The sequence below is a fragment of the Odocoileus virginianus genome, chromosome 19, assembly GCF_023699985.2.
Source record: "Odocoileus virginianus isolate 20LAN1187 ecotype Illinois chromosome 19, Ovbor_1.2, whole genome shotgun sequence".
Lineage (NCBI taxonomy): Eukaryota > Metazoa > Chordata > Mammalia > Artiodactyla > Cervidae > Odocoileus > Odocoileus virginianus.
Genome location: NC_069692.1, coordinates 44,380,307 through 44,404,232, shown reverse-complemented (window position 1 = coordinate 44,404,232; position 23,926 = coordinate 44,380,307). Strand labels below are relative to the sequence as shown.

The 23,926-nt window shown below is 39.1% G+C and overlaps 2 protein-coding genes across 12 annotated transcripts in view; one reads left to right on the top strand and one right to left on the bottom strand.

Annotated features, from left to right (window-relative positions):
- Positions 1-6,197, bottom strand: part of RARS2 (arginyl-tRNA synthetase 2, mitochondrial) — a 90,027-nt gene extending 83,830 nt beyond the window's left edge. For all 7 annotated transcript variants that reach the window (XM_020879140.2, XM_070450145.1, XM_070450146.1 and 4 more), the window contains exon 1: positions 6,096-6,197. In XM_020879140.2, the coding sequence (XP_020734799.2) occupies positions 6,096-6,131 (36 nt within the window). In that variant the 5' untranslated portion in view covers positions 6,132-6,197. The remainder of the gene's footprint in view (positions 1-6,095) is intronic.
- An 89-nt stretch (positions 6,198-6,286) lies between these two features.
- ORC3 (origin recognition complex subunit 3) overlaps positions 6,287-23,926 on the top strand; it is a 64,220-nt gene continuing 46,580 nt past the window's right edge. For 4 of the 5 annotated variants that reach the window (XM_020879129.2, XM_020879126.2, XM_020879125.2 and 1 more), the window contains exons 1-7: positions 6,287-6,368; positions 9,119-9,173; positions 13,520-13,617; positions 15,371-15,515; positions 19,711-19,815; positions 20,916-21,067; positions 23,315-23,445. In XM_020879129.2, the coding sequence (XP_020734788.1) occupies positions 6,345-6,368; positions 9,119-9,173; positions 13,520-13,617; positions 15,371-15,515; positions 19,711-19,815; positions 20,916-21,067; positions 23,315-23,445 (710 nt within the window). In that variant the 5' untranslated portion in view covers positions 6,287-6,344. The remainder of the gene's footprint in view (positions 6,369-9,118; positions 9,174-13,519; positions 13,618-15,370; positions 15,516-19,710; positions 19,816-20,915; positions 21,068-23,314; positions 23,446-23,926) is intronic. The other variant, XM_020879127.2, reaches the window with a different exon arrangement.

The window sequence follows — 23,926 nt, the reverse complement described above, 5'->3', positions numbered from 1 at the left end:
ATTAGTGTTTTCTCTGATGAGAAAGTGACCTAAGAGTTTCCTTGGCTACAGATTTCCTTTCTTTTCCCTTTAGGTAAAGGTGTTCTCCTGGGTTTCATCTGGGGCTACCACAGATATAACAAGGGCATTTTGATAGCTATCCACTTGAGGCCTCATAATAGCGATTGAAAAACTTTTTTAAAGAATATTTCAGAAGTTTATTCAGTTGAAAATAAAACACTAAAAGAAGACTTAGGCTCAAAAATTTAAACCTGAAGACAGAGGAATAAAATCCGCAAAACGTTAGGCACAGTCTTTGAAAAATAAACTAAATAACTTACAACTGAGCAAAGAGGAAACCTGAGGTTGAAAGCAGAACCATGTCTTACATGGAGAATCAAAGCGAAAATTCACATATGCCAGATCTGGTTTGGGAACCTATCACCAGAAATTCTCATGTATAACACAGTAATGCTAACACCTACTGAATGCTTACAATGTGCCAGGTACAATTCTAAGCCTTGGATTTGGCAACCTAAAGTCAAAGATTCTAATGTAACAGAACCTGGCTCCCAGGATATCTGGCATGAAAAAGACAATCAGCTTGAGGGCAGTTCTCAACAATCTGTTTCCCTTACACACAGGCACACACAAGCCCCATGTCTGATCTTCAAGAACTGAACAGAGTCAAAAATAGACCATCAGTGTGGCTGGTCTACATGACTTGAAATTCAGTTAGGAGTTTAACTTGCCAGGTTCAAGATCAAAATTTCCAGTAACCACATAAAAAATCCCAATTGAGCTGATGAAAAAAAGATCCTTATGCTTTAGCAACCAAACACATAGGGTGGCAGAACTGATACCTTATGAAAATTAGTTCTATATTTTTATCCAGATAACAGTCTACAACGCAATGACTTTCAAAATTCTTAAAAGGTGATCAATCATTTTTCCAGATTCTGAATTAAACTATCAATTATCCTTGGTTATTCCTCATTTCTGATTCTAATATAACCAGATCCCTGGTGTATGTTTGCCAGCAAGAGCCAGTGCACCGGTATTCCCATATCTGCCAATTTTCTTCAGTCAGAACTAGTTCAAAGACCCAAATAGTCAGCAAACAAGGTATCAACTGAAACTTCAGTTCAGTTCAGTCACTCAGTCATGTCTGACTCTTTGCAACCCCACAGACTGCAGCACACCAGGACTCCCTGTCCATTAACAACTCCTAGAGTTTACTCAAACTCATGTCCATTGAGTCGGTGATGCCATCCAACCATCTCATCCTCTGTCGTCCCCTTCTCCTCCAGCCTTCAATCTTTCCCAGTATCAGGGTCTTTTCCAATGAGCCAGCTCTTCGCATCAGGTGGCCAAAGTATTGGAGTTTCAGCTTCAGCATCAGTCCTTCCAATGAATATTCAGGACTGATTTCCTTTAGGATGGACTGGTTTGATCTCCTTGCTGTCCAAGGGACTCTCAAGAGTCTTCTCCAGCACCACAGTTCAAAAGCATCAACTCGTCAGGACTCAGCTTTCCTTATAGTCCAACTCTCACATCCATACATGACCACTAGAAAAACCAAAGCCTTTACTAGACGGACTTTTGTTGGCAAAGTAATGACTCTGCTTTTTAATATGCTGTCTAGGTTGGTCATAACTTTTCTTCCAAGGAGCAAGTGTCTTTTAATTTCATGGCTGCAGTCACCATCTGCAGTGATTTGGGAGTCCAAAAAATAAAGTCTGTCACTGTTTCCATTGCTTCCCCATCTATTTGCCATGAAGTGATGGGACCAGATGCCATGATCTTAGTTTTCTGAATGTTGAGCTTTAAGCCAACTTTTTCACTCTCCTCTTTCACTTTCTTTTTTTTCCATTTATTTTTATTAGTTGGAGGCTAATTACTTTACAATATTGTAGTGGTTTTTGCCATACAATGACATGAATCAGCCATGGATTTACATGTATTCCCCATCCCGATCCCTCCTCCCACTTCCCTCCCCATCCCATCCCTCTGAGTCTTCCCAGTGCACCAGCCCTGAGCACTTGTCTCATGCATCCAACCTGGGCTGGTGATCTGTTTCACCCTTGATAATATATATGTTTCAATGCTGTTCTGTCCTCCTCCTCTTTCACTTTCATCAAGAAGCTCTTTAGTTCCTCTTCACTTTCTGCCATAAGGGTGGTGTCATCTGCATATCTGAGGTTATTGATATTTCTCCTGGCAATCTTGATTCCAGCTTGTGCTTTATCCAGCCCAGCGTTTCTCATGATGCACTCTGCCTATAAGTTAAATAACCAGAATGACAATATACAGCCTTGATGTACTCCCTTCCCTATTTGGAACTAGCCTGTTTTTCCATGTCCAGTTCTAACTGCTGCTTCCTGACCTGCATACAGATTTCTCAGGAGGCAGGTCAGGTGGTCTGGTATTCCCATCTCTTGAAGAATTTTCCACAGTTTGTTGTGATCCACACAGTCAAAGGTTTTGGCATAGTCAAAGGTATGACTTAAATCAAAAAAGAACTTCCCAAATGATTTGACAGTAAGTTACCTGCAGTTATTTTATAATGAAAGAATTTAGCATGGCTCTTATAGAACTTGCGGTTTGAAGCTGAACTGAACGCTGGTGAGCCCGTGAGAATAGATTGGAAGCAAAGTACACACTTAGATAATACAGTCGTTGCTGTGGTTCACCCGAATGTGTGAGTATCTTTCCAAATTGTCAGTCCTAAGCTGCAAAATTTATGTTGGGGAGATACTCCAGCTCAGGACTAGAGGACAACAACTGGACAGGCTTAACGGCTCCTTGAGGTCACACATGAGATCCGACAACACAACTCCTCAGCAGTCAGGCAGTCGTGTCTTCTATTCACTGTATCAGTGTATCTCCTCTATCAGTTTATATATTCAATAGATAATAAATTAATGAGGAGGGGAGCTTAAGCTCTTTAAAATGTGACACTCACATAACAGTGGAATGCGGTGAGCCTATACTGAAAAAAAAAGGCTATTGAAAAACATCAAGAAAACTGGGATGGACTGTAAATTAAATTTTAGAAAAAGTCTATCAGTGTGATATGAATCTAGTAACTGAACTGTGGTTATCTAAGGTAAGCCTTGTACTTAGAAGTAAACAATTGGGTATTAGGAGGTTCAGGAGTATAATTTATGAAACCTACTCTCAAATGATACAGCAAAACAGATCATACAGATATAAAGATAATGATGAAGCAAATGTGTAACACATTTATTGGTGAATCTGGAAAAAGGGTATATGGAGTTCTCTCTACTACTCTTACAACTTTTCCATAAGTTTTAAATTGCTTCAAAACTAAAAGGAATTAAAATGAACTAGCTTAATTTATCCTCAACATCAAAACCTAAAGGAAAAGCAAGTGAGAAAGGGAAACAACTCTATACTGTGTCATTATGTTTCTGAGCCAGAGAGAGCGCTGAACATTTTACCAAGGTCATTCTACAGAATCCAAACAGTTTGTGTTTTGAGTCAGTTGGGTTGGTTAGTCACTGAACTCCACAGTTCTGTAGCTCTGTGACTTTATTCTCTCCATCTTCTTGAGTCTAAGTGACCTCCTCTATGAAGTGAGATAATGCTGCCAAGAGCACAAGATGGATGAGATGATTAAATGAGATACTAATATCAAGTATTGAACACCTCATCTGGATACCACTAGCTGAGGGTTGGGAGACAAATCTCTATGGGACTGTAAGTTTCTGCAAGTCTTATGCAAAACCCAAACTGCTCCTTGTCCTGGACTATCTTTTCAAGGATGTTTGTATAACAAACAGCTCTGTGAGACGAAAACAGTGCTGCACATCAGAATAAAGCGGGACAGGCCTGCTGTCATTACAGAAGTCTCAGGGTCTGCTCCTATGGAACACACGTCGTCTGACCCTCCGCACAGGCCCTCTGGAAGAGCTGGAGCTTGGGGAATCCACACAAGAAAATGTTGATGCTCTGGCTGCTACTTTTGCTGGGAATAATGAAATAATGTAATCCTTTTCTTTCTCTCAGGGCTCTTATGTTATCTGCCACCGTCCATGAACTGTGGCTGACTAACTTGTAGGGTAAAATCACAAACTCTTCACAGTTTTCAACACTAAGCCCTCTGTGTTAATATTACATCATTAAAGCTTATCAGTAGCCCCGTAAAGTTCAGCAAAACACTGCATGGTACAAGTAAGGTATTCCATTATCATCATCATCATCAACCCTTGCAATAAACTAGAAATCAATACCATCATCTGATAGCCGACAGATTAATTAAAAGCTGCCAAGAGTAAATCTGTTACATTAATGAAAGGACTGGAGTTTGAATTCTTTGCACTTTTACCATGTCATCTCACAGTTTTAAAATTATGAACTCATTTGGAGAAGCTGAAAAGTTTATATTACATCCCAACATGTATATTTCAGGCACTTTTCTGATCTGGGGGAAAAACAATGAAGAAAACATGCTCTCTGTCTTCATGACACTTATAACATACACCAAAATAAGTAAAATATGACAAAATAATGAACTCATAAGTGTTATGACAGAAGCAGACAGGGACTGATAGAGAATAACTGGAGGATGTATTCATCAAACTATAGGTTGTCAGTCGGGAATAAATTCGGTGAGTTCCAACCAGCATTTTGGGGGGAAAATGAAGCAGTACAGAATAAAAAAGGATGCACACAGATTACAAACTATTGTTCTGTGCAACTTCCATCTAGTATAGGAAGTCATAGTACAAAGTGCATTTCCTCAAGGCACAGGGAATAATCTATGCAATCCGAATGTGATGGCAATGGAAAGTACTTACTAGGTTGGAAAACAAGAAAATTACAGTGTGGTTACAATCCTATAGAAAGAAGGGCTAGAGTGGCATGAATTACTGTTGGAAAGAAAGATGTTAAGGTTCTGACAGTGAGTTTGTGTAGTTTTTTAAACAGATAAGTGATCTGATTTATGCTCCAGAAGTCACTTTTGTTGCTACAGAGAATGGATTGGAGAGAGGGCAAGAATGGAGACAGAAAGACCCAGCAGAATGCGGCTGTAAGTAGCTGATGCAGGTGACAATGGTAGTTTGGCTTCCGGTCGGGGAAAGAAGGAACAGCAGCAATGGGAGAAGAGTGGATGAATTCAAGATATTATTTTGAAAACAGAATCAAAAGAACTTGCTGAAGTAGGCATCAGAGGTAAACCCTGAAGAATCAGTCATACCCAAATACTGTGGTTTCATGAGCATGCCACGCTCTCTCATGCGTCCACGGGCATGCTCTTCATGAAAAATCCTATCCCCACCAAGATCCCACTCCTCAGTTAGTATACTTCTACTCAACCTCTCCGCAACAACACCTTTTCCACAAAGCCTTCTCTGACACTAAGAGGTCTTCTCCATATTCCCTTAGCATTTCACACATGGTTTTAATACAGTGATACTGCACTGCAGCAACCTGTTTATACAACTGGTTCTCAAGTTACCCTGGAGCCATGCTAGGAATGAACCCATATTCCATTTACTCTCAGCTTTGGGTCTGAGGTGCTTAAATCCTTCCTTCTCATCTTTGGTTTGGCTGCCTCTTTTGCCCCTACACCCCTCAAGAGGCAAACTTTTCCAGTAACAATGTGCCTCAGAACCAAGAAAAATAGGGAGTTATATTTGGAGTTACCAAAAATAACGCTAGGACTGGCAGCCAAAATGACTGCGAGAGAAATGACTAGTTTTGAAGTTAACTCTTTTCAAACGGACATTCAGATCCATCATCAACTACACTAAGAGAACGGATCACTGACTTCTAGAGGGTCTAGGCATGGCCCACTGACTTTCTTTCCAGGTAAAGCACAGTGAGCTGCGGGGCGGTAAGCAGCGAGCGAAGCAATGTGCGCCTTTCCAGGCTTTTCACCCTGAAAACTGATCTGGGCCGCAGGCTCAACCCTCGACGCGGCTTGCCTCGGCCGCTCCAGCACCCCCTGAAAGCCGAAAGCAGGCGGGAAAAACGAACAGGGTATCAGCAGAACCCGCGCGGCCTCCCGGCGACGAGGGGCGGGCTCGCAGCGGTGAAAGGGGCTTGGTGGCTCGGGGGCCACCATGTGCCAGTTCCCGGGCCCGTACCTGACTGGCGATGGACCTGCGGAATCCGCACGCCATGTCTTACTCCACGAAGCGGCTTCCAGCTGGAGGGTCCAGGACTTCGCTCCTCCCTTCTCTGCACGCCCCGCCTCCGCGCGCCGGAAGCCCGCCCCGACGGGTGCTGCCAGCCAATCAAGCAGCAGCGTGGCCGGCTACTGACCTCTGCCCCGCTGCCGCGAGGGAGCGCGGGAAATCCCGAGTGCGTCTGGCGTTCCTCGGGTTGCTGGAGCCATGGCCACCTCTTCGGTGTCCAAGGTATGTGGGGGCGGGCGCCCACTAGGACTCCATAGCTGCCTCATTCTCTTGTGGAGGAGGGATGAATCGGAGGTTACGTTGTCCAGTTGTCCTGGCTCGAGGGGAAGGAGCGGCGGGCGGAGCTGAGGCATCTTTGCCCTGCGTCTAGCGGAGGCCAACTTTGCTTGGGGAGCGAAAACGGCGAAATGCCTTAGTGTTTCGTCTCGGAGGAGGTTTTAAGTTTTGTTTTGTGGAGGTCGGATCCCGGGAGGATGTGCCCTAGTCTGCCCTCTTTTTTCCTTCTCTTGTTTATTGTGCGCCAAACGCTGTTAGGTACCGAGGAACAAGTGGTAGACAAAATAGACGCAGATATTTTCATCATTACAGAAGATTCTTTCAGTGCATCTTTAGACACTTAAGTGCCGCTTGGTAATATTAGGAGTACAGCTGGAAGCTCCTGAAAGTTAAGTTATGTGATAAACCTGTGAATGCAGATATAGTTGCAAAGACTTTTCTTCCGTAGAAACTAAATTAGTGAAGGATATACATGGATTTAATTTTTAATTTTGATTAAAACTACATTAGAATAAAATTATGAGACTCAGTACTTTGCAAGACTACATATTTGGGAAAAACTACAAACCATAGGATTTAAGTGTACTGAAGTTTGAGCGACTCTGATGCTAGATGCAAACGCCAGAAGAGCTGTCGCTGCTAGCATTTTTTTGGGGGGGGGGAGGTTGATGCTGTTTGTATTTTGCCCTGGTTATAAAGTTATAGGTTTTAAAAAAGTTTTATTGGGAGTATAGTTGTTTTAAAATGTTGTGTTAGTTTCTGTTGTTGTTCAGTTGCTGAGTCCTGTCCTTGTACAACAAATGAATCAGCTATTAGTATACATAAATCCCCTTTTTTGAATTTCTTTCCTGTTGGTTCTATAGGTTTTGTGTGGTCTGTCCCCTAATCCTTTTTGTTGCTTAAGCTTTTCCTATTTTTGTATATCTTGCAGGACTGTGAGAGGTTTATGGTTTTTTCTTTTTTCAGGAAAGCATTTATGACATAACAGATGCTTGTAATGATATAATTATGAAGGACATCTTGTGTAAATAAGAATCTTTAAGAACTGTTTCATTGGTTTATGGAATTGCCATCTTCCTTTTTTCTTTAAACTTCTCTTTCCTTGTCATGTTTTCTGGCTGTTGGCTTTCTTCCCGTCTTCTTCCATCTCCAGCACCATTTCTTGATCAGTAGTTCAAAGTGAACAATGATATTACTCCCACTGCCATATATTAGGATCCGTTCCTAGGGCTCTTCATATCTCACTCCTTCATAGTTACTTTTCCTGCCCCCAAATCGCAGGTGGCTATAGAAAGGAGGCAGTGACAAGCTTGCCATGGCACCAAAAGATTTTTCTTAAAAAAAAAAAAACACAAAATATTAAAAATACTTGTGTATTTTAAATCGTTCCATTAGTTGCAGATACAATTGTTCAAGACACAATTCTTATTTTGGACCCTGCTTCCTAGGTAGCTCAGTGGTAAAGAATCTGCCTGCTAATGCAGGAGACATGGGTTCAATCCTTGGGTCGGGAAGATCCCCTGGAGAAGGAAATGGCAACCCACTCCAGTATTCTTGTCTGGGAAATCCTATGAAACAGAGGAGCCTGGCAGGCTACTGTCCATGGAGTCGTAAAAGAGTCAGATACAACTTAGAGACTCAACAATTCACATGGCCAGTTTATGTTTGTACAGCAGTCCTTGAATCTATCCTGAGATGGCTTTTCCTAGGTATATTTCTTTCATTTTTCATAGAAATGGAAATCTTGAAGAAGCTGTCCATGATACAGCTTTAGGATTGTAGAACAAACATAGGACCAGCAGCTTGGGGCCTGCGTATCACTAGTCAAATAATATGAAACTCAGTGTAGCTAGGGAATCACCAAAAAAATTATTTGACAAGCATTCATCCATTTTTGTATACTGATTGCCTAATGTATATGTTAACACTACCCTAAACACTGGGGAGACAGTTATGAGTTATAAATATTATGAGTTATAAATGCAGTTATGAGTTATAAATGCAGTCTGTACTCTGAAGGCGCTTACTAACTGGGGAGACACCCATAAATAGCTGTCTTACAGAGTGAAAATAAAACAAAGCAAAATAAAGATATGCAAGTACTGTGAGATGTTAGGGGAAGGAATAATTCTTCTGATTAGAGAAATTGGGAAAGGGTTCCCAAAGCAGGTGAATTTGAGTCTAACTTTAATGGATAAATGAATAAGGATTTTTTCAGATGAAGAAAGATATGTAAGGTGAATTAGTAGCCAGAATTGTCTGTGTCCTGCCAAGGTTCTAGATACTTGGAATTTAATTAAATAATGAATATTTCTTTAGAAATGGGAAGGTGTCCGTATTTTTTATCATCTTAATGTTCATATTACTGTTCTTTTTTCACTAGGTTTTATAAAAATGGAGCTTTAATGGGTTTAAATTTCATCAGTTTTTATTTTCTTTGTCTCTTACATTAGGTCTCAAAGAGTATAAATCAAAGAAGAGCTTCCCATGGGAGGAAGGAGAAAGAAGTGTATAATTCCCTTGTTTAAGAATTTTTCTTCTATAATTCAGATTGAAGAAAGATGATTTCTTAGCACTTTACAGAAATGCCTTAAAAAACATTTTTTTGATGTTTGTTCATTAAATACGATGTTGGTCAGACTTGTCTGCTCCTTGTCTGCCTGGACTTTATGCCGTTTTCTCTGTCTTTTTTGTAGGGTTGCTTTGTGTTTAAGCCAGACTTCAAGAAGAGAAAGATCTCTGTGCCAATAGGTAAAATATTTTAATATGAGACTTGTTAGATTTCCTCCCTCAAGTCTGAACTAACCTAACTCTTAATGAATTAGTAATTCTTTTGCCTAACCTTGCTTCACTTACCGTGTTGATACAGCAGTTATGTTTGAAGGTGTAGGACAAAGTGGTAAGGGCACTGCCCTAGGCTCTAATCTAAAAGAGGATCCAAATGTACTTTCAGAAGACAAATTGAAATTTCCTTCTAAGGGTTACCATTCTTCAAAACAGATTGTCTTAAAAGTCCCAGTGATTTCTTGGAATGAGGTAGGGAGAGTTGACTGCAAAAATGCCAGAGGGATTTTTCTGAGTGATGGATATGTTCTCTGGATAGGATGGTTACTTAAGTGTACACCTGGGTTAGGACATAGCAAACTGTTAAATGGGCATATTTTCTTATTTGTAAGTTATACTTCAATAAAATTAAACTATTAAAAAAAATACTACCTTCTTCTATTTATATCCAAATATCTGTTTAGTGGTCAAGTTAGAAGACTTGACTACTTCAAACAAATCAAGATGTTATCAGTCAGAAAATGTTTATGGCACTGGTTCTCAATTGGGGCTGCAGATGATAATGAGTTATTTTTACGTATTTATTTAGTTGCTCTGGGTCTTAGTTGTGGCACACAGGATCTTCACTTGCCACATTCGAATTCTTAATTGCAGCACGTGGGGTCTAGTTCCCTTAGAAGGGATCCAGCCTGGGCCCCCTGCATTGGGAGCACAGAGACTTAACCAGTGGACCCCCAGGGAAGTCCCAAGATTAGAGTCACTTGAGGAACTTTAAAAAAAAACACGGACTGTTTTTTCAGTATAATTGTAGATTCATGTGCAGCTGTGAGAAAGAGTGGAGCGAGTTCCCTTGAGCTCTCAGTTATCCCTGTGGTAGCGTGTCTCGTGCCTGTAGTACAGTTTCACAGCGAGCACGCTGACAGTGGTGCAGCCTGTCGCCCCTATTCATATTTCAACTTGGGGAGCTTCTTAGAAACACTGATGCCCAAACCCTATCCCAGACCAATTGAATCAGAAGCTTTGGGAGTGGGACCCAGGTGTTAGTATTTTTTAAAAGCTCCTCTCAGGCATATGAGTATTTCCACTCAGTATTCAGTACTATGAAGATTCATTCTGATGGGAAAATGATGTGCAGTTAAGTATACTCATGCACTAATTTCATATTAAAAAAACTGGACTATCCTGTTGTTTGACTAAGAAAGTAAACAGCTCAAGTACATAAAATTGGATTTTTCTAAATCTTCACAGAAAGTAGACCTTAAAAGTGTTAATCCTTCAGTTTGAGACCAGCTGGGCGTCCCTGGTGGCTCAGTGGTAAAGAATCCACCTGCAATGCGGGAGACTGGGGTTTGATCCCTGGGTGGGGAAGATCCCCTGGAGAAGGGAATGGCTTCCCACTGCAGTGTCCTTGCCTGGGAATTCCTGTGAACCGAGGAGCCTGGTGGGCTACAGTCTATGGGGTGGCTGCGAGTTGGACACGACTGACCGACTGACACACACACGTGTTGATTTGTTTAATCCTCTCAGCAAACTGTGAAATAAGTGTTAAACTGTTAATTCCATTAAAGTATGTGAGGATACTTAGACTAGAAAGAACTTTCTCAGTGATAGTGCTAGCAAGTGGCAGAGCTGTGATTTGAAATCAAGCTGATTGCAGAGCCTACGGTCTCACCACTACTTAATACTGTCTCTCATATATGAGGCAAATTTTTGCTCGGAACGTTTTGTGTTTAATTTCAGCTGTAAGTTACTAAGATTTGTTTAAAGATTTTTAGTATTAGTAAAGCTAATATGTATAATTGTATAGTTTGAACTTTGAAATACTTGAGGTGTTTTTTTTTTTTTTTTTTTGGCATGTATGTGCTGATTAAAGGCCAACAGATACTGTTTTAATATGAAACTCTTAGGGGGAATTGACCCTGATTATAAGATGGAGCAGAAATGAGGAAAACAAATCCAAATTTCAGTACTTGCTTTCGCTGGCTTCAGTTCTTGAAATAAATTGCCTGAAGAAGTAGGAAGATGCTCTGCATTCCTCACCACCTGTCCCCTTGGCTTGAAGATACTTGGGCGTATACACATCAAAGGGTGGCACCTCCCCCTGGCCTCAGCGCCGCGCGGATGACTGCCCCTCTGTAACACACCTGGGCAGGAGCTGGAGAGGGCGAGGGCGGCAGGCAGCAGCCCTGGCTCTGTAGGGGGTGTTCATCCGGCGAAGCGTCTAGAGCAGGAGTGGGAAGGAACCTGGCAGCAGGGAGAGCTTGCCGCCTTCAGCTCCTCTTAATACTTGCTGTTTTAACTTTTTACCTATCAGATCTATACATGACAGCAGGTTAAAGGGTCCTACTGCTGTTTTTTCCCTCCAAGTTCTAATAGTTAAAATTATATATTTTGATGTAGCATAAAAAAGTAATATCTTGATTTACCACTTTAATGTTTTATATGCTTTTACTCTTCAAATTAAAATGACTTTTTCACAATTAAAAAATAAATTTAAAAAAATAGCTTTTTCTATTTAAGGACCTGTGTTATTATGTTTTATCTCTTAATAATAATGTATCTTCTTGCTTTTATTTGGTTTGCATTTTTATTCTGTAATCTTGTCTATCCTTTTACCATATGATGACTTCAGTATATTCTAAGGCTTTCGATAAATTTTAAAAATCAGCACTTGTCAAAAACTAAGTAGCAGAAGGAAGAGTCCCTCAATTTGAAAGAAAATTTCTATTCCAAACTATCAGTTAACTTTAAAACTTGTTCAGAGGATACTAGCAGCACCTCAGTGAAATCAGAAAAAAATATGTACTTTCCCAATTATTTTTTAATACCATGACACTTCTAGCTATTGCAATAAAATATCAGTAAACAACAGGAAATAGGAAGAAAAGTGGAAAACTATAAGGCATGTAAAATATTTGGATATTTTACATATTCAGGTATTAAAAAAGAGACCTGTAGTATTTCGGGATGTTAATTTTTTTAATATATTAAAAATGTCACTTCTTCCCTAGTCAATCTACAGATTTTACTTATCCATTCAAACACCAGTATGATTGTTTTTGAGAAGTGACAAAATTAATTTGAAAGAATGTCTTAAATTTTTTTGAAAGAGAATGATGTTTGATGGTGGTGGGAAGAAGCTGGATCTATTTGATACTAGAATGTACTACACAGCTACAGTAATTAAAAAGTTCAGAATCGGTATGGGAGTAGAGTTAGAGATGGAAATGGCAACCCACTCCAGTGTTCTTGCCTGGGGAATCCCAGAAACGGCGGAGCCTGGTGGGCTGCTGTCTGTGGGGTCGCAGAGTCGGACACGACTGAAGCGACGCAGCAGCAGCAGCAGCGGAGTTGGATTTGGTAGAACAAAAGAAGCTCGAAACCAGTTTCAAGTGTGTTTGTAGGTGTTCAGACCATAAGGGCGTCTTACATTGGTGGGAGAAAGGATAGATTATTCAGTAAGTGAGTATTTCTTAAACTGAAAGTTTACAACCCAAGTGTGAGTATGAAATCAATTTAGTGGGTCCTGACAGTTTTAAAAAACAGGTTGGAAAACGTTTGCTATCACATGAAAATGAAAAGTACTTTTATAGGACCTTTTGTTTTTCATGTGTATTGGATTATGATGTAAATGTGTTTCTTAGTATGGATCATGGTTTAAAGAGTTTGAAAACCGTTGCAATAAATAGTATGTTGATAAATGGCTGACTATTTACAGGAAAACATTCAAGAAGGATGTAAAATGCAGACTAAATAAAAGGCTGTGCTATACTATTTCAGCTGAACAAAGAATAAGAATAGTAGCAGTTAAATGAATGAGAATTAAATGAATGAAAATAGAAAAAAAGAATAGTAGCAGAAAAATGAATGAGAATCATTTAGTAAAGGAGAATTAAATGAGTGAGAATCATTTAGTAAAGGAGAATTAAATGAGTGAGAATCATTTAATAAAGGAGAGTTCAGATATGTGAAGTATACAGAACCTTATAGTAAGAGCAAATAAAGTACGTTAGTACTAAATATATGTACCTCAAACCAAAACCATTAAATAAACTGTTAGAAAATTTTAAAAAATGATAGAAATACAATCAAAATTAAAAAGATTTTTGAACCTACAAATACCATTAGTATAGTAAAAATATAGATATAAATAAAATATAAAGGATACTGAATGTTACTTATTCTAAAATATATATGCTTCTGATATTTATTAAAAAATTCAGTCCTGTCACTTCCTGTGTGATTTTTCACAGAGATTTCCTAAGTGTTACCATGTAAAATAGAAACTGACTGACTGCTTTCTGTGTTTTTAGAGGACTATTTTAATAAAGGGAAAAATGCATCTGAGGACAGTAAGCTTCGCTTTGAAACTTACCAGTTAATATGGCAGCAGATGAAATCTGAAACTGAGGTGAATCCCTTTTATTTTTTTAAATAATTTAACGTTTCTTTAATATCATACATCTCATATTTGTTGGCTTCCCATTTTACTTTCTATCAATTTATAAGAGTGTTGATGACGTACAGTTAATCTTGGTTAAGCATAATATGTACATCCTAAAACAAACCACAACACCCTTGTTTCAAGTATTAAGCCTAGCTTCAGGTACTGGGATATATGTTTACAGTGGTGGCTCCTAGTGCATAGGCCCTTTTCATATCTTCACTACTTTTAAATAGTGGCACTTTTTAAAATTAATTTAATTGGAGGCTAATTGCTTTCCAATATTGTGGTGGTTTTTGCCATACACCGACATGAATCAGCCATGGGTGTTCATGGGTCCCCCATCCCAACCCACGTCCCACCCCCCTCCCCTCCCCATCCCTCTGGGTTGTCCCAGAGCGCGGCTTTGAGTGCCCTGCGTCATGCATTGAACTTGCACTGGTGATCTATTTTACATGCAGTAATACACGTGTTTCAGTGTAAATAGTGGCACTCTTTAAATTATCCATTCAGTTACACATTTAAGAAATCAAGCTAATTCTAAACGACTTCATTCTCTCATCCCCCTTTTCAGTTGCCATGTTCTTAATATTTCTGCTCTGAAAAGTTTCTCCACTATAGCAGATTTGTAGATGTGGGACTAACGTCTTAAGGGGACTTGTTTTGTTCGACCACACAGGATTGTATTTCTTGTTCTTTTGCGTCTTTAGGGGACAGGGTTATGTACTTCCAGTTTATTACTGCTTCCCACCACCCTCTATTGCTTTCTGCCTGATGGCTTTGCTCCTTCCTGTATTCTGTGGGACCCTTGAAGCAGTTTGGATTTATGGTTTCTCGTTTAAGAAATCTAAATGGTCATGTATCCTCTTAACTGATGTCCCTGCCTCTAACGTCAAACCCTTCGGGTCTGTTGCTTACCCCTGTGGCACCGCTGGCCGGATCCCAATAGGACTTGGGCAGGCCCAGCCCTGTGCCAGGCTGCAGGGGCTTTCCAGCACCGCGCCTGTGATCCCCTAATCTGGCCTTCACTGATTGACCAGATTGACCCTTCTTAACCCCAATTTAATCATCCCTCTGCTCCAGATCCCTTTAGTGGCTCTCCCGACAGGACGGAATCCTAGCTTCAACGTCAGATGTGCATTTCCTTGGTCTGGTCCCTTGAGTGTTTTGTCCAGTCTCATTCCTGGCCACTCATGCTCTTTATGCTTCGCTATGTTTTGGTTCCCCAGATGCTTGGTGTCTTCTTCCTTGCTTGCCTTCTCTGTTGCCCATTCCTGTTCCTTCTTCATTTTTTTTTTCATCCACCATCACCTCCTGCATCGCCTGCTCAGTGCTTTGGCTCAAATATATTACCTGCTCAGCTTAAGTTGGATGGTCCTACTTTTTGCATAGATTGCTACAACAGTATTGGAACAGTGTATTTTAATTTAATCTTTAAGTGTTCTAGCTCAGTTCTTCTCTTTTCTTGGGGAAGAGATATTTTTCACTTGTAAGATGATTAAAAATGCTTGTTGAATGAATAAATGACATTTTTTAAAGGAAAGAATCCAAAACCCTATTCACTGGATATTTAAGGAGAAAAATTTTTTAATTTCATATAATAATCATTTTACATGTGATCTTTGGAATTGAAATTATGACAGTTTTCTTTCTCAGACTTGGAAAGATGTGTCAGATTACTGCTAAAAATAATTTGTGAAGTTTTGTGTTTTCTTTGTAGCGACTACAGGAGGAATTAAATAAAAACCTATTTGACAGTCTCATTGAATTTCTGCAAACATCTCATTCTGGACTCCGGAAGAATTCTAAAGACTGGAGCTGTCAAATAAAACTCAGAGAAATTCCAACTGCTGCTCTTGTTCTAGGTACAAATGTGTGTGTTTGTTTTTTGTCAATAGTGGTTTTGTTGTTGAGACTAGTAGGGAATCACCTGTTCTGATAAACTTGTTTTGTCTTTTATTTGCATACTTATACTGATCAAAATTTGCATACTTTGAAAACCAATTAAGTGTTCTTACATTAATCATATATCTGTAAATTAAAAGGAATTGACCAAGGGTTAGTTAGTACCCTCCTCACCTTTTTGTCAGAAAAATGAAGGGGCAATAAATTTGTATTACTGTTACTCTTTCTTCATTAGTTATTTTAATAGGAGATTTGAATTCAGTAATAAACTATCAATATTGTTAGGTGTGACTTTTATTTTTTAAGTCATATCTTCCGTGAAATTACTCTGACCTTAATTTTATTTCTCTGTGCTTGTTTTTAAAGATTTTGTATTGTAATATTGTGTTAATATTAACTGTTTGGAGGGGGAGGTTGGATGAAATATATATGTTACTTTCAGGCTGAAGATTGCAAATTTTTTAGGTGCTTAAGTATCCATCACTAATATCTCATTTTAATTAAACATCTGGAATGCAGGGTATTGGAAAAAATTCTTTGGAATATTAGCAAATATTCTTCATTCCTTTTGAAAGGAAAGTTGGATTTATTTGGATTCCAAACATACTCTTCATTGTATTTCCAATTTATTATTTATTCAAGGTATTTATATTAGTGAGCTCTCAGAAAAGAAATTAATTCTGTTATTTAATACTGCCTCTAACTGTTCATTACCTAAATATTATTCCTCATATTCAGGGCAATACTTCTCAAACTTTAATGTACCTGCAGATAATCTCCAGGGATCTTAGTAAACACAGACTTTAATTAATAAGCCTAGGGTGGGGCCAGTCTTATTTGCTGGTTATTTAAGCTTGCTCATTTCTAACAAGCTTCCGGCTGATGCCCATATTGCCAATCCCAGGACCACCCTGAGTAACAAAACTCCAGCAAATGGTGGTTGTCATGCTGTGGGCCAGTTTCTCGGTGCAGTTTTAGTTTTAAACCCCTCTCATTTTCTGATGAGAAACTGGGGCCTAGTGACGGCTGGCGTGTGCTGCTGGGGGTTCAGTTTCTCTCCTGCCAGGTGAGACGGCCTGATAGGTGGCTGCTGCTGTTCAGTCGCTTGGCTGCGTCCAGCTCTGTGACCCCGTGGACTGCAGCACGCCAGGCTTCCCTGTCCTTCACCAACTCCCAGAGCTAGCTCAAATCATGTCCACTGAGTAGGTGATGCCATCCAGCCATCTCATCATCTGTCCTCCCCTTCTCCTGCCCTCAATCTTTCCCAGCACCAGGGTCTTTTTTAATAAGTCAGCTCTTTGCATCGGGTAGCCAAGGTATTGGAGCTTCAGCATCAGTCCTTCCAGTGTATATTCAGGACTGATTGCCTTTAGGATTGACTGATTTGATCTCCTGGTAGTCCAAGGGACTCTCAAGAGACTTTTCCAACACCACAGTTCAAAAGTATCAGTTCTTTGGCATTCAGCCTTCTTTATATTCCAGCTCTCACATCTGTACATAACTACTGGAAAAACCATAGCGTTGACTATATGAACCTTTGTCGGCCAAGTAATGTCTCTGCTTTTTAGTATTCTGTCTAGGTTTGGTATAGCTTTTCTTCCAAGGAGCAAGTGTCTTTTAATTTCGTGACTGCAATCACCACCTGCAGTGATTTTGGAAGAAGGAAAAATCACTGTTTACACCGTTTCCCCATGAAGTGATGGGACCAGATGCTATGATCTTAGTTTTCTGAACGTTGAGTTTTAAACCAGCTTTTTCACTCTCCTCTTTCACTTTCACCAAGAGGCTCTTTAGTACCTCTTCGCTTTCTGCCATAAGAGTACTGTCATCTGCATATCTGAGGTTATTGATGTTTCTCCCGGCAATCTTGATGCCAGCTTGTGCTTCATCCAGCCCGGCATTTTGCATGATGTACTCTGCATATAAGTTAAATAAGCAGGATGACAATATATAGCCTTGACGTACTCCTTTCCCAATTTGGAACCTGTCCATTGTTGCATGTCTGATTCTAATTGTTGCTTCTTCACCTGCATACAGGTTTCTTTGGAGGCAGGTCAAGTGATCTGGTATTCCCATTTATGAAGAATTTGTTACAGTTTGTTGTGATACACACAGTAAAGGCTTTAGCATAGTCAATAAAGCAGAAATAGATGTTTTTCTGGAATTCTCTTGCTTTTCCTATGATCTAGTGGATGGTTGCAATTTGATCTTTGGTTCTTCTGCCTTTTCTAAATCCAGCTTGAACATCTGGAAGTTCTCGATTCATAAACGGTTGAAACCTAGCTTGGAGAATTTTGAGCATTACTTTGCCAGCATAGGAAATGTGTGCCATTGTGTAGTGGTTTGAGCATACTTTGGCATTGCCTTTCTTGGGGTTAGAATGGAAACTGACCTTTTCTAGTCCTGTGGCCACTGCTGAGTTTTCCAAATTTGCTGGCATATCGAGTGCAGCACTTTAACAGCATCATCTTTTACGATTTGAAATAGCTCAGCTAGAATTCCATCATCTCCACTAGCTTTGTAGTGATGTTTCCTAAGGGCCACTTAACTTCACACTCCAGGATGTCTGGCTCTAGGTGAGTGATCACATCATCATGGTTATCTGGGTTATTAAGATCTCTTTTGTATAGTTCTTCTGTATATCCTTGCCACCTCTTCTTAATATCTTCTGCTTCTGTTAGGTCCATACCGTTCCTGTCCTTTATTGTGCTCATATTTGCATGAAAAGTTCCCTTAGCGTCTCTATAATTTTTTTAAAGAGATCTCTAGTCTTTCCCATTCTATTCTTTTCCTCTATTTCTTTGCATTGATCACTCAGGAAGGCTTTTTTATCTCTCCTTGCTGTTCTTTGGACCTTTGCATTCAGATGGGTTTATCTTTCCTTTTCTCCTTTGCCTTTTGCATTTCTTGTTTTCTCAGCTACTTGTAAGGCCTCCTCAGACAACCATTTTGCCTTTTACATTTCTTTTTCTTGGGTATGGTTTTGATCACCACCTCCTGTACATTGTTAGGAACCTCCATCCATAGTTCTTCAGGCACTCTATCAGATTTAATCCCTTGAATCTGCTTGTCTGATATATGGTTGTGTGATAAAGTCAGGGGTCTGAGGAGAACATTTTTCCAATTAAAGACATTGGTGATTATCATGTTTCCGGTAGACAAATCTATTAAGGAACTAGTGTTAAGTAGCTAATGAAGGCAGTCAGTGAAAGATAATCCATTGTTTTATTAAACTCCCAACTTTGTTCAGAGATGCATTGTTACATTTGTAGGCCATAATGCATTCTAAATGTCATTTTGATATCTGTACTCAGAGGATCAGAAATACATCCATTTAAAAATAACCTGCCAACATTTTCATTTGTTTCCTGGTAAAAAAATTGCTTACTGGTGGTCTGGATAACTCTGAACTTTTTTTTTTTTCCTTCCAAGCCGTTGAAGTTTTATAGTAGCAAGTCTCAAGCTGTTTCCCAGTGTCTGATATTGGAACCTGCCTAAGCATCAAGGCACTGTCTAGAAATCACAGATTGTGACGTTAGGGAACTTAGCAGTGTATAGAATGTTTTTTTCCCAAAGTAGTGGGGAAATGGCCAGTCAACTCTGATAACTGCATGCAGAGCACCAAAACTGATTTGTGGAAATGAGAACCAGGGATACAATAAATTTTTAAAGAACCTAAAGTTTTAATTTATTTTTAGACTTTTCCCTCAAAAATCAACATAGCTCAACTCATCTTCTGTATTTTCCTGTGATCATTTAATAGTATTAATGTTTGGATTCTCCTCAGTTGTTAAGTTAGGGTCACACCAAGGGCCTTATTTTTGAATGATTATTTTAAAAGCTCTTTATGAGTTTGAAATTCCTCCTGAGATGTTTTCAAGGGTCAACTACACATCTGCAGTAGTTTCTGTTGCTTTTTTTCTTAAAGAAGAGTTGTGTTAAATACCTTTCCTGACAAGTATAGTGCATGCCTCTTTGTATGTGTTTTTAATGGAGATCTTTTCATTTATGTAGTATATTTTCTTAGTTTCTGTTATTAATCATGTTTTGAAAATGTTTTACTTAGTAATTCACTTGGCATGTAAAGTTGCTTTTCTTGCTGTTAAATTATTAATAATAAAAATGATGGTATAATATTGGTTTATTATCCCATAGGTGTGAATGTAACAGATCATGATTTAACACTCAGAAGTCTAACAGAAGCCCTTCAGAATAATGTCACTCCTTATGTAGTCTCATTGCAAGCTAAAGATTGTCCAGGTAAAATAAATGCTCTTACAGCCTTGGTAAGATGTTACAGACCTTCTCCATCCTTTTCTGTCTCCCGCTTTCATTATCCTTTTTTATTTGTGGGAACAGCGTGGCACCACACTTCTGGCAGGATGAGGTTTTTTTAGTGCCTCTCAGAGTAACCTTGACTTTTGCAAGAGCCTTGACCACTTTTGTTCAGTTTATTTTGGCCCCACCCCTACCGTATCAGCTTCACTATCAGTGATAGTTCAGGCACTTCCCAAGATGTGTTCCTGAAGCCAGTAAAATTTTAATAACTTGGATAGTTTGGAACAGGAAGTTGAGAATTGAGGACTGAGGAACTCTTATTTAACCCAACAGAGAAGAGATTACATACATAGGCTCATATTTACAGCCTCAAATCATTGTATCATCCCACTTTGAAAGACCACCATGGTGTAAAAAAAATAGTCCATTGCCAGAGCTAATCTCGGTGGAGCCATTAAATCATGAAGGATGTGGACACTAGCAGAATCAAATGTGCTTAGATTTGGACTGACAGAGGGCTTTAAGTGGTTATATTCATGTTCATATACTATTTGAAATTAAGTAAAAGTCCTTAGGACATCTTTAAAATGACTACAGGGACTTCATTGGCGGTCCATTGTTAAAGACTGCACACTTCCATTGCAGGGGGCATGAGTTTGATCCTTGGTCGGAGAACTAAGACCCCACATGCCGCATAGGATGGCCACAAAAAAATTTTTAAAAAATGGTTATGAGGAAGGGTTTAATCAGTAAAATAGCTTATGTAAATAATACTGTTGATCTCTTTTTGTTAAAAACCTTTTGCTGTCCAGTGTAATTTAAATGTATATTATTCCTGATATAATTTGTAGTTTACATGTTTACACGTTTGCTTAGATAACACTTTCGTTACAATAAATAAATACAAACTTTCTCCTAGTATTACTCTGAATTAATAAAATTTAAGTATTAAGGAGAGGATACTAACGAACCTTAATAGTTAATGTGTTAAATGTTATTCTACTGAGATAGTAATCAAAAAGTTTCAGGTGTCTTAGATTTGTTTTAAGGGAATATTCTTTCTTATGTTTTATATTCTGTAGATATGAAACATTTTTTGCAAAAGCTGTTCTCACAGTTGATGGACTGCAAAGTAGATGTGCAATCCAAAGAAAAAGAAAGTGATCGGGTCACCCAGAAAAATGTACATTATTCAATGGATTCTCTTTCCGCTTGGTATATGAGTATCACACAGGTAAATGTAAACTGACAATTTTTTTTTTTTTTGGCCAAGAAATTGGCATATGATTGAAGAGACTTGGAATTATAGTGAAATTAGCACTGTTTTCATCTAATAAGGATATGTTTATGCAGCACTAGGTAGCTAATTTAGTAGTAGCTACTTGTTTTTCCTAAGGTTACTAGAATCTAGAAGTTTTCTTTTATCAATATGTAGCCTAGTTTTTAGTTTCTTACAGGGTCATTTTATTTGTGGGAGAATGTCATTTAATGACAAAACAGCATCAGGAATTTGTTCTGCTGCAGATTCTATCTCCATGACAGTGGCTTTAACTTTAATATATTATCTCTTGGGTTCCTCGTCATTTAATTTTGTGCAGTAGAACCATGCTTTCAGTACCCATTGTTTGATGAGAAATAGTCATATATATATATTCAGTTGAGTTCATTCACTCAGTCGTATCCAACTTTCTGCAACCCCATGGACTGCAGCACGCCAGACTTCCTTGTCCATCACTAACTCCCGCAGCTTGCTTAAACTCATGGCAATGGAGTTGGCGGTGTCATCCAACCATCTCATCCTCTGTTGTCCCCTTCTCCTCCTGCCCTCAGTCTTTCTCAGTATCACAGTCTTTTGCAGTGAGTTAGTCCTTTGCATCAGGTGGCTAAAGTATTGGAGTCTAAGCTTCAGCATCAGTCCTTCCAGTGGACATTCAGGACTGATTTCCTTTAGGATGGACTGGTTTGATCTCCTTGTAGTCCAAGGGACTCTCAAGATTCTTCTTCAACACCACAGTTCAGAAGCATCAATTCTTCGGTGCTCAGCTTTCTTTATAGTCCAACTCTCACATCCATACATGACTACTGGAAAAACCGTAGCTTTGACTAGACAGACCTTTGTTGGCAAAGTAATGTCTCTGCTTTTTAATATGCTGTCTAAGTTTGTCATAGCTTTTCTTCCAAGGAGCAAGTGTCTTTTAATATCATGGCTTCAGTCACCATCTGCAGTGATTTTGGAGCCCATCAAAACAAAGTCTCTCACTATTTTCATTGTTTCCCCATCTGTTTGCCATGAAGTTATGGGACATGATGCCATGATCTTCGTTTTTTGAATGTTGAGTTTTAAGCCAGCTTTTTCACTCTCCTTTTTCACTTTTCATCAAGAGGTACACACACAGATGTATATACACACACATAATGTATACATGTATAAATCTCATGTGTTCCCTGTTTGGCGTTCTCAAGGAATAAATGCTCTGTAAGTAAAGTATGTTTAACAGGCAGATACTGTAAATAGAAGTTTCATTCTACCATGACATCTCTGGTGAAACTGAATAACCTGGATGATTCGTGAATAACTGCAGCATGAAAGCCACAGTCTCAGCTTATGATGCAGTTGTAGCCAGGTAGTATGGGGAGAGTTACTGTAGTAACATCTTCTGCTGAATGTATTTGCTGAAGTCATCACAAATGAAGTCTGGTTTGCTTTATATAGGAATTAAACTGGTACTGATGCTGGGAGGGGTTGGGGGCAGGAGGAGAAGGGGACGACAGAGGATGAGATGGCCGGATGGCATCACCAACTCGATGGACATGAGTTTGAGTAAGCTCCGGGAGTTTGTGATGGACGGGGAGGCCTGGCGAGCTGCGATTCATGGGGTCGCAAAGAGTCGGACACAACTGAGCGACTGAACTGACTGACTGACTGAATGCTTACCGGAATATGTTAATTTGATCCACAGTTTGTTTCTGGAAATCGAATACTGCCTGAGATTTAGGTCAGAAATCTTTAAAAGTTGGGATTGGATCAGATGATATTTAAGATGTTTTTCAACTTGAAATTTCACAATAGTGGAACAGCAAGTAGTGTTACTCATTATAGTTTTTAATTAGAAACATTGGTTCTTCCCCTAAAGCAAAGCAAAATATAACGTTCTATAAACAGAAAAATCAATTTTATAGAAAATATTCTCTTCTCCCCATGCTTTTCCTGTCATTTTCTCAGATAGCAGGAAATATAAATATTTCACATGAGTTATAGATTTTACTGAATTTTTTTTCTTCTTGGTTATTATTCCCATGTCAGACACAGAATGATACTGCTAACAACTGTTGGAATGAACTTCTCTTTATTATGTGAGAGAAATAAGAGGAATAATGTTGCTGTGAAATATGAAGGACAGTGTATCAACTTGTGGCATTATAGCATTGTTTGGGTGGTAAAGCTTACTTTTAACTCTTTGTTTCCCCCGTGGCTCGAAAGAAGGCAGACCCCAAAGTGCAGAGGAGAAAGAGGACCTCTTGGCAGTGTCAGTCTCCTCCTGTTGTGCTTGTCCTAAAGGATGTGGAAAGCTTCGCCACCAAAGTACTCCAAGATTTTATCACTATCAGCAGGTAGAGGCCGTATCTTCTGGCTTTTTCACAAACCTTTTTATTAAGAAGACTTATAATTTTTAACTCAAAAACAACCTTTTGCAGAGAAAATGCATAGCAGTTTAATCTTCATTTTGATGCTAATGTATTGAAACCAGGATGGTTTCAAATTGTTTATAAAATTGAATGTTTAAAACCTCCTATCAGATTTTCATGTGCTTTTTGATCCAAAAATGAGACTCAAAAGTCAAGTTAGCCAGTTTTTAGTTAGAATGATAAAGCAGAATGAAATGTAGTTTCTCTCCCAAGGTTGTGTGTTTCTTACTTGCCTGCTAGATGGATGAGCTACTCCAGGTTGAGCTATTCTTGTCTTATTTTCTGATACCTTTCCACTTAGAAGGTCTGAGTTACATATGTCTCTACTGAGCAAGAAATTTTTTTTAAATAACATTATTTTATATGGGTTTCTAATGAGAAACAACTTATGATCTTACTGGAACTT